We start from the raw sequence: 12,969 nt of genomic DNA, 5'->3' as shown, positions 1-12,969 counted from the left end.
GCGCCAGCCCCTCTCCCAGTAGGCCGGCCTCCTCCCCCCACAACGCCGGCTCCCCTTCCCCTTTGTCTTGCCAGGAAATGCTGCAAACCCCAAATACCTGCATTCTTGGGCATGCAGCAGGCGAGAGGCATGCTTGGATTCCCGCTCTGCTTCTTAAGGACGGGCCTTTTCTTTCATCCAAAGCCCTCTTGGAGTCCCAGGGAGCTGAAAGCTGATCTGCTTAAGTCGGCAGGCAGAGCAGGGGGGTGGGAGGGCGAGAGAGGGCAACCTTCGGCAAGGAGGGTGGCAGATTTTCACACAACATCTGCGCTGCCTCCGGGACTCCCCCCTGGAGGGGGAGATGGTCTCACCCAAGTGCTGGGCCAGCTGCTGATCCCTCCGGGGTTCACTTGAATGGCAAATCAGGACTCCAGGGCAGCCTCCCGACACACCCTGTCTCCAGAGGAGGGGCTTAGCTGCACTCTCCTTCCTCAGCCCCGGAGGAGTTCCCAAAGCGGTGGTACTTTTTTACAGCCTCCCTGCTCCAAGTGCAATATAGGCCAGGGAGTCGGCAGCACCGGCCTCACTTGGGAGCTTGCTAGAAATGCAGACTCTCAGGCCCTGCCAGTTGGAGAAGCTCTGCCACGTGCCACGTGGCTATGGCAACTGTTAGCACGCCGCCAGAGACAGGAAGCTGGCCAAACACTAACACTCAGGGAGCCACAGCAGCCCAGCCCCCGGTGCCAACTATCCAGCCGCGAGAAGGGATACACTCCATCCCATCACCCCACGGCTGCCCCACGCCGCTCCCCCTCCCCCCATTCTCCGCACCAGGCTGGGGCTGGTTCACTTGGCTGTGAAAAAATGCTAGGTTGGTGCGAGGCTGAGCCACTCAACAGGTCTGCAAATATTTGTGCACACGCTGAAAGGATGAGGGGCAGGATACAACTGAAGTTTGCTCTTTGCAGGTTGCAAATCAATATCGGATCCCCTCCCGGCCCCAGCGCACACACCACCTGTATCAACATGTTAGACTCTTGTGAGGCCAATAACAACAGTAATAGTACATGGCAAGTATCTGCGAACCCTTTCACAAACATCAGCCATCCTGGAGCCTGTTCAGATCGTCCTCTTGGCAAGAAAGGGAGAAGTCAGAGACTTCGACCGCTTTGCTCTCACAGCCTTTATGTCATCCCAGCACATGCTTCACCTCCCACCTGAACCCAGCAACTGAATCCATGCACAAAAGCTGGAGGGAGGAGAGAAGGAAAGGAGAGAAACGAAGGGGAAGTCCGAGAAGAGCGTTTGTTCTGCAGTCCAGAGAGAACGCTGACACAACTAACAGTGTCAGCTCCCTTCTCCTGCTCCATAACCACGTGCAGCGAGAGCCAGAAGGGGCGACTTCGCGTCCGAAGAGGAACTGCTGGGTGCGAGGCTTGGGATGCGTTAGGACAGCCCAGATCAACAGAAAGTCTGCCTGGAACCCGGAGCCAGACCGATTCCTCAGCCTTCCAAACACCTGTGAGCAGCATCAGTGGCTGGCCTGGCCCTCGCCTCCTCGAATCCTGAGGGCTGGAGAGAAGGGAGAGGGAAAGCCAGCCAGGGAGGGAGACGGAGCAGAGAGAAAGCAGAGAGGGTGGCCCTGGGCTTTCCTGGGATTCGTGCGGGCCCTTAAAAGCACTCACGGTGGGCTTCTGAGTCGAAAACCAAGCTAACAAAGTCTTTAAAAACCTTTGGATTCCCAGTCTTGCCTCAAACAACAATCACTCATAAAAAGACTCATGGATGGAAGGAAAAGAGGCCGTTGTTTTATTTTCTATGGGAAGTCATAAGAGTTTTTAAAATGTTAGTCTCCTTCTCAGCCCTGTTTTTTCCCTTCCAGTGACCCCAAGCTGAAAAGGAAAAATATTTGCACTTGGTGTTTAAAAACCACAGTGAATTAGCTTTTGTTGTTCATGGCAAAGCCACTATTTAGCGGCCCAGAATCAAACCAGATGTCAGGGAAGAAAGAAGGCCCCGTATCCTGTGAACTTGCCTTTCACCTTTGCAGAAGGGCCAAGGGGAAGGCTGGGCTGAGAAGACAAAATGGAGGAAGTTCAGTGGTCAGCAAACCTGGCACGTGGTCCTGATGGAATTGCTGCTTAGCTCTTTGTGGGCGTGTGCCTGTGGGACTAGAATGCAACAGCTCTGGGACCCCGGATGCACAGTGCCTCTGGACTTCCGGAAGTTTCTTCTGTGGACAGTAGGCCAACAGCACTATTCCCAAAGGTGGCAGAGACCAAGGTGAGCAATAGAGAAGTATGGAGGAGAGAATTAGGAGACAGGAAAAACACAAGAAGAGGTCAGCAGGACTTGCTGGGACACCCAATCTATCAGAGAAGGTGAAAAAAAAAAAAAACCCTAAAAGGAAAAGAATATATGCTCTTTCTGCGGCCTTCCAGGAGAGTATGAGGAGGAGATTAGCGTTCGGGTTTTTCAGTCTTGTTTCTCTTTCGCACACCACCCACCACAACTCACAGCTTAAATCAGGCAAAAAAAAAAAAAGTTCCTATGGGGCCTAGTCTGTTTCTCAGTTTCCTAAATCTAGCAGCATAAGAAAACAGGAAGTTCTCTCCACACCAGGACCCTTTTTAACCACTCAACAAACATTTACTAAGCCCCCGCATCTTTGGTCAGTAAGATATTTGGGTGATACCAGAGGCCTTGGCTACTATTCCTGCCCATGAGAAGTTTACAGCCTATTGGGCAAGACAGACATGTTCAGAACAACAACCATAATAATGGCGATAGGTACCATTTTTCAAAATATAATGATGTGCCACTGACTGCGCTTTCCATATAGTATCTTATTTAACCCTTACAATAACCCTGTGCAGTGAGTTTTATTATTCCCATTTTACAGATGAGGAAACCAAGGCTCAGAAAGCTTAAAGAACTTGATCAAGATCACACACCTATTAAGCTAGCAGGAGTCTTTGTTTTTTTCACTGATGAAGCCCAAGTGCCTAGAACAGTGCCTAGCACACAGTAGGTGTTCAATAAATATTTACTGAATGAAGAAAGCAGCTTGGGGTGCAAGGAGGGGCTTTCTGGGGCCTTGGAGATGAGCTGTGAAGCACGGCTGGGATGTTTGCAAAGAAGAGGGTAAAAGGCACACTGGGAAGAAAACAGGAAATGAATAAACGAACCTCTAAGGAAACACAACTGTTTTACAAAATAGCAAAAATAGCAAAAATAGCAGGAGGGAGTAGCAAAAGAGCAGGAGGGAATAGTAGTTAAGAGAGGGACCCTTGGACTTCCCTGTGGCGCAGTGGTTAAGAATCCGCCTGCCAATGCAGGGGACATGGGTTCGAGCCCTGGTCTGGGAAGATCCCACATGCCGCGGAGCAACTAAGCCCGTGCACCACAACTACTGAAGCCGGCGCACCTGGAGCCTGTGCTCTGCAACAAGAGAAGCCACCGCAATGAGGAGCACGTGCACCGCTACAAAGAGTACAAAGAGTAGCCCCTGCTCGCAGCAACTAGAGAAAGCCCCCACGCAGCAACGAAGACCCAACGCAGCCAAAAAAAAATAAAAATAAAAAAATAAAAAAAAGAAGAGAGGGACCCTTGAGTCAGAGATTGGGGTCCTACCGTGGCTCTGCCGCCTATGAGTTATGTGAACATGGTTAAGTCACACAGTCTCTCAGTGCCTCATTTTCCGTATCTGCAAAACGGTGATAAGAATATTACCTACTATGGCAGAAACGGTTCATTTCCTACTAAATCTTCCATATTTGCCTTCCCTTTCAAATTCATAAGACCTCAATTTTTTTTAACATCTTTATTGGAGTATAATTGCTTTACAATGGTGTGTTAGTTTCTGCTTTATAACAAAATGAATCAGCTATCCATGTACATATCTCCCCATATCTCCTCTCTCTTGCGTCTCCCTCCCACCCTCCCTATCCCACCCCTCTAGGTGGTCACAAAGCACTGAGCTGATCTCCCTGTGCTATGTGGCTGCTGACCTCAATTTTTTAAACTGGGTCCATTGCCAGACAACCAAAAGGCTCCATGTCCAGGCCTCCCTTGTAACTAGGGGCTGCTATGTGGCCAATGAGATCAAAGCAATTGTGCTGTGGGATTTCTAAAAAAATCTCTTTAGAACACAAGAGCCATGCTCCTTCTTTCATTCTTCTGTTTGGGCCAATGATGTGATGGCTGGAGCTCCAGTAGCCATCTTGGACCGAGAAGATGAGGGCCACAAAGATGTGGAACCAAGAGCTGGAAGGAGCCTTGGTCTCCATACCAGCCCTGGACTTCTTTTACATAAGAGAGGAATAAAGTTCCATCTTTTTGAAGCCTTTGTTAATCCCCAATGGATATATTTACCTCAAAGAGCTGCTGGGAGGATTAAAAAGATAATACAGACCAAGTAATTAGTGCTGGGCCTTATACATAGTAAACACTCAAACAAATCTTAGCGATAGCAAGTTTTGCTGCTATTCTTATCACTATTATCATCATCATTGTTGCAAAATTCAGAATGTTCCCTTATTCTGCATCAGGCTGAACCATCTTCATTCAGTTATTTAATTAATGAGTTTTTGAAAAAATTCCTCAGTATTGTGTCTTTCATGAGAACCTGTTCATGAGTCTTTCTATCTCAGGGTCCCTGATAACAGAACAAAGTATTTCTCTCTGAATTTCATCACCAAATCATCCACACAACCAATAAAAGAAAATCTAGGCCTGTTAATGAAACAGGGAGGGGAGGGGTTAGGACGTTAATACTTCTGAGCATGGTGACTGGAAAGCCTTAATTAAATTCTAAGTTTGGTCAAATGCCCCTTTTTGGAAAGCTCCATGGCAACTCAATGCCTCAAAAGAGACTCCCTGTTCCCAACCAGACAGACCTTTACGTTTCAGGACACACACGAAAAAAATGTAAAGATACGATTTGCTTAAAAAGTTCTGAGAGTCAAGCATAGTAGGCTGGACTTTAAGAGACTTGCCAAGAACTGTGGATCCTTTTACTTAAATCTCCCTTTTTGAGGAAGCGCAGCGGCCGCCAGGCTGCCGAGCCGGTGGGGAGGCCCTGTGCTCCAAGGCTGGGTGCGGGCTGCTGGGAACAGGCGGCAGCGGCGCCGAGGCTGCGGGACACGGCGCAGCCAGTCTGCGGGACGGGCCCCGGGTGGAGAGGAGGACGCGAGGAGGCCGCGCCGAGGCCAGGCGGCGAGCTCTGAAGCCCGGAGACCCGGGCCGCGGCACAGCTCCCACATGGCCTCCGGAGGGGGCGCGGCCTTCGAGGAGCTGCCGCACGACGGCACGTGTGATGAGTGCGAGCCCGACGAGGCTCCGGGAGCCGAGGAAGTGTGCCGGGAATGCGGCTTCTGCTACTGCTGCCGCCGCCACGCGGAGGCGCACGGGCAGAAGTTCCCCCGGCACCACCTGGCCGAGTACGTCCACGGAGCCGCCCAGGCCTGGACCCCGGGAGCCCGGGGGGATGGGGCGGGAGAGGAAGAAGTCGAGGCCCAGGTAGAGAACGAGAAGGCCCTAGAAAGCGAGGCGGGGGAAGAGAGCGAGTCCGAGGAAGACTGTGAGTCCGAAGAAGAGAGTCAGACGGAGGAGAGCGAGGACGAGAGTGATGAAGAGAGTGAGGAAGACAGTGAGGAAGAAATGGAGGATGAGCAAGAGAGCGAAGCAGAGGAAGACAACCAGGACGAAGGAGAATCGGAGGCCGAGGGAGAAACTGAGGCAGAAAGCGAATTTGACCCAGAAATAGAAATGGAAGCGGAGAGAGTGGCCAAGAGGAAGTGGCCGGACCATGGGCTTGATCTGAGTACCTACTGCCAGGAAGATAAGCAGCTCATCTGCGTCCTGTGCCCAGTCATTGGGGCACACCAGGGCCACCAGCTCTCCACCCTAGACGAAGCCTTTGAAGAACTAAGAAGCAAAGATTCAGGCGGACTGAAGGCGGCTGTGATAGAGTTGGTGGAAAGGTTAAAGTTCAAGAGCTCAGACCCTAAAGTAACCCGGGACCAGATGAAGGTGTTTATACAGCAGGAATTTAAGAAAGTTCAAAAAGTGATTGCTGATGAGGAGCAGAAGGCCCTTCATTTAGTGGACATCCAGGAAGCAATGGCCACGGCTCATGTGACTGAGATCCTGGCAGACATCCAGTCCCATATGGATAGATTGATGACTCAGGTGGCCCAAGCCAAGGAACAACTTGATACCTCTAATGAATCAGCTGAGCCAAAGGCAGAGGGCGACGAGGAAGGACCCAGTGGTCATGGAGGTGCTCAGCATTCTATGTGTCAGAAATTTCCCTGATATGACCAGGCCCTGATGCCAAGTGGATTACACACCAGGATCACAGTATTCTGACTTACAGACCAAGCGAGGAAGGCAATAAGCCTAGGATGTCAGGCCTTTGATAGTACTTCTCTGTCCCTCAGTTTTCTCATCAGCCATCTAGGGGCCATAGCACCCACTCTGTCTATATTAAGGATCAAATGCGATAACCTACATGAATGATAGTAAGATATGCAAATAAGAAATGTAAATGATGCTCTATACCCTTCAAAAGTATAAGCATTAAACAAGCAAAACAGAAAAAAAAAAAAAAATCTCCCCTTCTTAGTGCCTTTCACAGATTGTGTGGTTTGTTCCCGAACTCAATCAATAAATGTTTCCTAAAAGATCTAAGGAAGGAAAGAAATGCCATGAGTTAGAAGGCGTGGTTCCCCTTGGTCAAAGGACTGGCTGCACTCAAATTACCAAGGATCCACTTAGGAAAACTACAGTATCTCAGGCGCCACCCTAGACCCACTGAATCAGAATCTCTGGGCGTAGGGCCTAGGAATCTGTATTTTTACAGCTACACTGGGGATTCTGATGTGTAGTCAGGTTTGGAACTGTTCTGAAATACCCCCCCTCCCCCCAACTCTCTCTTAGGTTGGGTTACTTAGAAGCGAAGTCTACGATGGGGATTTCTTATTCAAATGAAGTATGGAGGGGGTACTCTCAGTGGAGGGGGCACAGGGAAGCAGGATGCAGCTGGGGGGTGGGCACGGGACTCGGCAAGGATGTGGCCTCAGCTGGAGATCTGGTTCAGCCTGATCCCGCAGGGAGCTCTGGAATACAGGTTACACCATTTGGCAGACAGCAATTCTCTGGGGAAGGCAGCTGTAGCCTTCAATGGCCAACACTCCCAGCAGCTGGAGGAGGAGGGCGCCAGCTGATAAAGGAGATACAGGCAGGGCACCAACAGCATCCACTCCCAACTCCAACCTGCTAGACTGGAGTGGAGTTGGCCTCAGTACTTTTGTGGCTTTGCTCTTCATGGAAGCCCTCACATCTACACTCCCCTTGCTGACTTGGCCTGAGTTTACCTTTTACACAAGGGTCTTGGAGAAAAGTTTAACCCGTAGGAAGGTTTTCAGAATCCGATATGGTCCTTTCAAGGATCAGAGCGCCTGAGCGGGCATACCAATTACCAGTGCATCTGCTGGGGTTATCATTTGCTTGCTAAGTTGCGCCAGGAGCTGGCCCAAAGTCAATGTCCCAGAGTCCTTCTCATGAGTTCCAGCCATATTCACTCATATGCTCCCGAACAAGCCACTCAGGGACTCCAGCCACCTGGTGGTCCATCCCCTGTCTCTTCTCCCCTGACAAATCAAGATGCAGGCTACGGAGCTTCCTTTGGCTTGTTCTCAATGACTCCTAAATAGGTCAAATCACTTTGGAGACTGGCCAAAAGCTAATTTTGTATTCACCACTGACCTGTTTCTTTCCTCTGGCACTTCAGGAAAAAGTTGGGTGGACGCCTTTTCTCCTTGTTTAAGTCCCCATCCCCTGGAGCGAAATTTGCTGCCCAGGCCACCATGATTTATTCAGAGCTACTGCTACCTGGTCAGTGGATTGCTACCCAAGCTTGCTCGCTGCCCATCTGCTGGGTTCTTGTACATATGTGCACATGTGTGGAAAGTTAAAGGCCCAGTAGGCCCCAGTTGGAGCTGCCCGGCCCCAAAGCTGTTCCAGTCCCCACCAGGCTTAATGCCAGGGTCTGTGGAAGGAGTCCTTACCACGTGGTCAAGAAATGGGGAGCATCAATGATAAAGCACACCTCAGTTCCCCATCTCTCAGGTGCTTTTCATCAGGAGATCAGCCAAGTGCAGTGTACGTAGCGCCCCATCCCCCTAAAGAGCCCCACCGCGACTCCGTCTCTGCTCTCATCAAGGAAGCGCCACCATTTTGGTTTCTTATATTGGAGCAGATTTCCAGGAAAGGAAGCAGAGAAGGGAGTGAAGAGTGAGGAGTGCTAAAAAAAAAAAAAAAAAAAAAAAAAAAAAAAAAAAAAAAAGAGAGAGAATACTATGTTTTCCTTTTGTGGTTCATTCAAATCCAAGTGGAAGCTCAACACTTCCAACCAAAGTCTGGAGCTAGGAAAATGAAAAACCGAGGCCTGGCTCGACTGTCTCTCCAGAAGCTGCTCTGTGGCAATGCCTTTATTTAATTGTAAGATGTCAATCTCCCTCTTGGTCTCATCCCAGATTTCATCATTTGTTTTGTTTTGAGACATTTAGTTGTTTTTCCTTTCCTTCATAAGCTGAGAACTCTGTGCAGCTGAACCTGCGTGGCAATCGGGCCCTACCAGAAGAACGGAAGTCATGATTCCTAATAGGGCTCTCGTCGCTCTGCCCACTAAATCGGAAGCCACCCTGTCAAGTTTCCTCATGGTAATAACATAATGATGACAAAATGAATATTCTATTCATTCAGCAGATATTTATTGAGCACCTACTAGGTGTCAAGCATTATTTTAAATGCTTTGTAGGTGCTATTGCAGTTAATTCTCACAACTATTCTATGAGCACAGACTCGCCATCTCCCATCACTCACATCCCAAACCCAAGTTAATAATGAGGCAAGAGCAGGGTTGAAATCCCAGCTACCAACAGGAAATACCTGTCACTTGCTTTGCTGAGTGTTTCAGGAGGAACATTTATGTGCAGATGGAGCTGTGTGTGTGTGTGTGTACGTCCACGGGTGTGTGCATGCATGGGTGGCTACATACACACTCTATGGAAAGCTCTCCCTTGAGCCTGGATAAGGGTTTCCCATTCATAATAAAGTTGAAAACAAGACCCTAACCTCTTCACCTTGCATGGCTCCCCACTGCTGTTTCCACAAAGCCACTAACATACCCCTCTGGCAAGGCTGGGAACCCTTACCCTGGGCCTGAGCTGCCCCTCAGTACCGGAACCTTCTACTTGGCAGGGTCTCCACTGGACAAGAACAATTATCAAGTACCTGGATCTCCACAAGGAGTCCAGGATAAATTCATACAAATGCAAATGTTTTGGGAGAAGAGGCCAGAGTCTGTTGAGTCACAAGTAGGGCCCCCAAGTTTCCATTTTGGGTCTCTCTACCTTTCACGCTGGCACTCCCTCCTCCTCTCTCCGACCCCCTCGCCTTACAGAATCAAAACTAACCATTCCTTACTTTGATCCTTCCCAGCTCCAGAGTGAAAACACCTCATAATGGTTTAAGCCTTAGTCTTTCCTACTGAATTTGCATTTTAATAGCAATTACAGGCCTAATGCTGAAAGGATAAACCTGAAAAGTCAGCAGGTGGAAGAGAATTTGGGCACGGAAGGGGAGGAGAAACCATTGGGCTTTCTATAGTTCTAGAACTCGCTAACGCTTCACTTAAGATTTCTTGAGGATCTGAGCAAAAGCAAAACTACCCAGGAAGGGGGAAGAACACTAAAATGGTCTTAAAAGCAAGATCATTCAGGGCCAGAGAGAGCATCAGACAATCTCCAAGCTCCCTAATAGTTCTAACATTCTGATTTAACTTTTTTCTTTTCATCTTTTTATGACTCTGGCTCCTTAGTGTAAGTGCTGAAGAAAAGACTTGGCTTCCCCAAATCCAAATGTATTCAAGATGGCGGCACAATTGTTGTCTTAGGTAATTCTTGGCCCTAACAGTTGAGTGTATGAATTGAAAGGCATTTTGTGAACCTGAAGACAGGAAAGTTAGGGCACCCAGTTCCATAAGGAGCCAGTGTCCTTTAGTGTGAAATCACTTCAACCAGAATGGTGCTAGCCTTCACTGAGCTCCTGATGGATGTGAATTAAGTTTATTTAGTTTGGCTACCTCAGGTAAGTAAATTCCAGAAGCTTTCCAGTTCCTTTTAGATTTATTAGAAATGACATCATGCACTCAGATTCAGGATTCTTGAGTGAGTCCAACACTAGGAGAATGGATATGATGGAATGATAAAACTGGCTAAAAGCTTAAGCAGTCAACATGGGGAAGGAAGAACATGTGAAAGAGAGAAAAGTCATTTTTCTCATTTGCTCACCCAATGACAAGAATCCAACACCTGACCAGCCACAAAACTTGCAGTAATGGGACCAAATAGTTAGACTTGGAATTCTAGTCTTTTTCATTTGGGGAGTACAAGTAAGAGATTCCCCCAGTGTGTCAAAGGGGGTAGCTTTTCATTCTCCTGAATTTGAAATGGTTTGGAGATGATGTATCAATAATTCACAAACAGAACAAAGTCTTGACTTTCTTTGGCTCTCTCCTTTGAGCCTTGTTAAATTACTTTTGCTGCCTTTGAGTTATAAGATGCTAACCTCAGTGCTGCATCTTTACCCAGAGTCCGTCTGGCCTGGAATTTCATTCCACTGCTTTCTTTTACCTTTTGGAAAGCACACCAATGCATGAAGACAGGAAGACCAAGGGCAAGCAAACCTGCCCTAACTTTCTGACACTGATGTGGAGTTCATCACTGAGAACTTAGCAAACTCTCCAAGGCTCGGTCCCAACAAGCACATGAGCCTAAGGCCTTCATGGTGGCATGCCATTTAAGCTTCTGCCATGTCCAATCAGAGAGAGATCCATCCCAGGGCTGGCCGTGGCCAGCAGTATATGTCACAGCTGCATCGGTAACAATGTGAGATTATTCTACGCATGTGAAAACATCAAATAAGAAGGTCCTGGAAGCCAAGCCAAAAGGGAATCTGCCACTGCTAGCTGTGGCTGCAGGGCGCTTCTCCCAATCCCAGTTGTCTGTCAAACATCCTAACCAGCCTACGAAGAAACCCACTGTGGTGCCAGCTTTCTAGAAAAATAATGAGAATGATTAACCTTTCCTAACCAGGCTTCTAAGCACTGAAGGACCACAGGATGGGATGGATAAGGAAATCAGAGGAAAAGTTGAGATCTGCTCTGCCCAATATGACAGACACTAGCTATATCTGGCTATTGAGCACTTGAAATGTGGCTAGTGTGAATGAGGAACTGAATTTTTTTTTTAATTTATTTTATTATTTTTATTTTACTTATTTATTTTGGCTGCGTTGGGTCTTTGTTGCCGCACGTGGGCTTTTCTCTGGTTGCGGTGAGCAGGGGCTACTCTTTGTTGCGGTGCGCGGGCTTCTCATTGTGGTGGCTTCTCTTGTTGCGGAGCACGGGGTCTAGGCGCCCAGGCTTCAGTAGTTGTGGCACGCGGGCTCAGTAGTTGTGGCTCACAGGCTTAGTTGCTCTGCGGCATGTGGGATCTTCCCGGACCAGGGCTCGAACCCATGTCCCCTGCATTGGCAGGCAGATTCTTAATCACTGAACCACCAGGGAATCCCCTGAATTTTTTCTTTCATTTAATTTTAACTTGAATACTCACACTCCAATTGTTGGAAGAACTTGAATATGAACCTACTTTTTCAATTTTTGTGGAACTTCATGAAATCTAAATACAGATCAAGTATTTTGGATGCAAATTTAGCATCTAAATTGAGATGTGCTATACATGAAAATACACACTGGATTCTGAAGACTTAATACGAAAAAAGGGTGTAAAAATATGTCATCAGTGTTTTGTATCAATTTTATGATTTGATTTTCATATGATGTTTTGTTGATTTTGTATGCTGAAATGATACTATTTTATAATTATTGGGTCAAATAAGATACATCATTAAAATTAGTTTCACTTGTTTCTTTTGCACTTTTTTAGGTGGCTACTAACATTTTAAAATCATGTAAATGACGAACTGTATTTCTAATGGTCATTGCTGACTTTGAATGAACAAAATCAAAACATTCCAAATCACTGCTTGTAAAAGTATGGATTATAAGAAGAAAATATGAGTTTTTAATCAGCTAAAGTGAATTAACTCATGGTGGTTTGGAGTAAGTTAGCAAAACCCCTCAGTGAGTGGGCCAACTCGGGGGCGCCGGTTCACTAGAGGTTTCCATGCTAAAGCCGGGCTGGCTGGGGTGTTCTAGAACAGTAGTCCTCCAGTCTTGGTCAGGGGACCCCTGGGGGGTCTCTGAAACCCTTTCAGGGAATCTGCAAAGTCAAAACTATGATCATAATGATACGAAGACATTCCTTGCCTTTTCTACTCTCATGCTCTCCTGGGTGACATACGATACCATACCAGCTGGAATGCAGAAGCAGATATGAGAATCCGGCAGTCTTCTACTAAGCCAGACTACTATGCAAGATATTTGCCAAAAAAAGGTAAAAGAATGTCACTCTTCTCACTTACATTCGTCTTGGAAAATATAATTTTTTTTCTTCAAAATATTTTATTTATAAACATGTCATATATATAATGTAGAACATGTACTTATTATTGTTAATTTTGAAATAAACTACCAAGTAAATCTTCTTTACTTCTCAGTTTTAATTCCTAATAAATAAAGATTGATATTAACTCATAAGAGCTAAAGCTCTTTGGGGTCCTCAATAATTTTTTTTTTAAATAAACTTATTTATTTATTTATTTATTTTTGGGCTGTGTTGGGTCTTCGTTTCTGTGCGAGGGCTTTCTCTAGTTGTGGCGAGCGGGGGCCACTCTTCATCGCGGTGCGCGGGCCTCTCACTGTCGCGGCCTCTCTTGTTGCGGAGCACAGGCTCCAGACGCGCAGGCTCAGTAGTTGTGGCTCTGGGCCTAGTTGCTCCGCGGCACGTGGGATCTTCCCAG

The 12,969-nt window shown here is 47.4% G+C and overlaps 1 protein-coding gene and 1 pseudogene across 7 annotated transcripts in view; one reads left to right on the top strand and one right to left on the bottom strand.

Annotated features, from left to right (window-relative positions):
• The window catches only part of NHS (NHS actin remodeling regulator), a 364,785-nt gene that overhangs the window by 106,979 nt on the left and 244,837 nt on the right, over positions 1 to 12,969 (bottom strand). For 2 of the 6 annotated variants that reach the window (XM_082446925.1, XM_082446926.1), the window contains exon 1: positions 98 to 387. The exons of the other annotated variants lie outside the window; for them this stretch is intronic. In XM_082446925.1, coding sequence (XP_082303051.1) covers positions 98 to 131 — 34 coding nt within the window. In that variant the 5' untranslated portion in view covers positions 132 to 387. Of the gene's footprint in view, positions 1 to 97; positions 388 to 12,969 lie in introns of those variants that run through there. 6 annotated transcript variants of the gene reach the window in all.
• On the top strand, positions 3,978 to 6,942 carry LOC309651834 (tripartite motif-containing protein 44 pseudogene; annotated as a pseudogene). The gene has a single exon. The product of its transcript is annotated as a tripartite motif-containing protein 44 pseudogene (transcript).

Source organism: Balaenoptera physalus, assembly GCF_965194825.1.
Source record: "Balaenoptera physalus genome assembly, chromosome: X".
NCBI lineage: Eukaryota > Metazoa > Chordata > Mammalia > Artiodactyla > Balaenopteridae > Balaenoptera > Balaenoptera physalus.
Note: the sequence above shows the minus strand (reverse complement) of the source record. Positions and strands in the feature narration are given on the sequence as shown.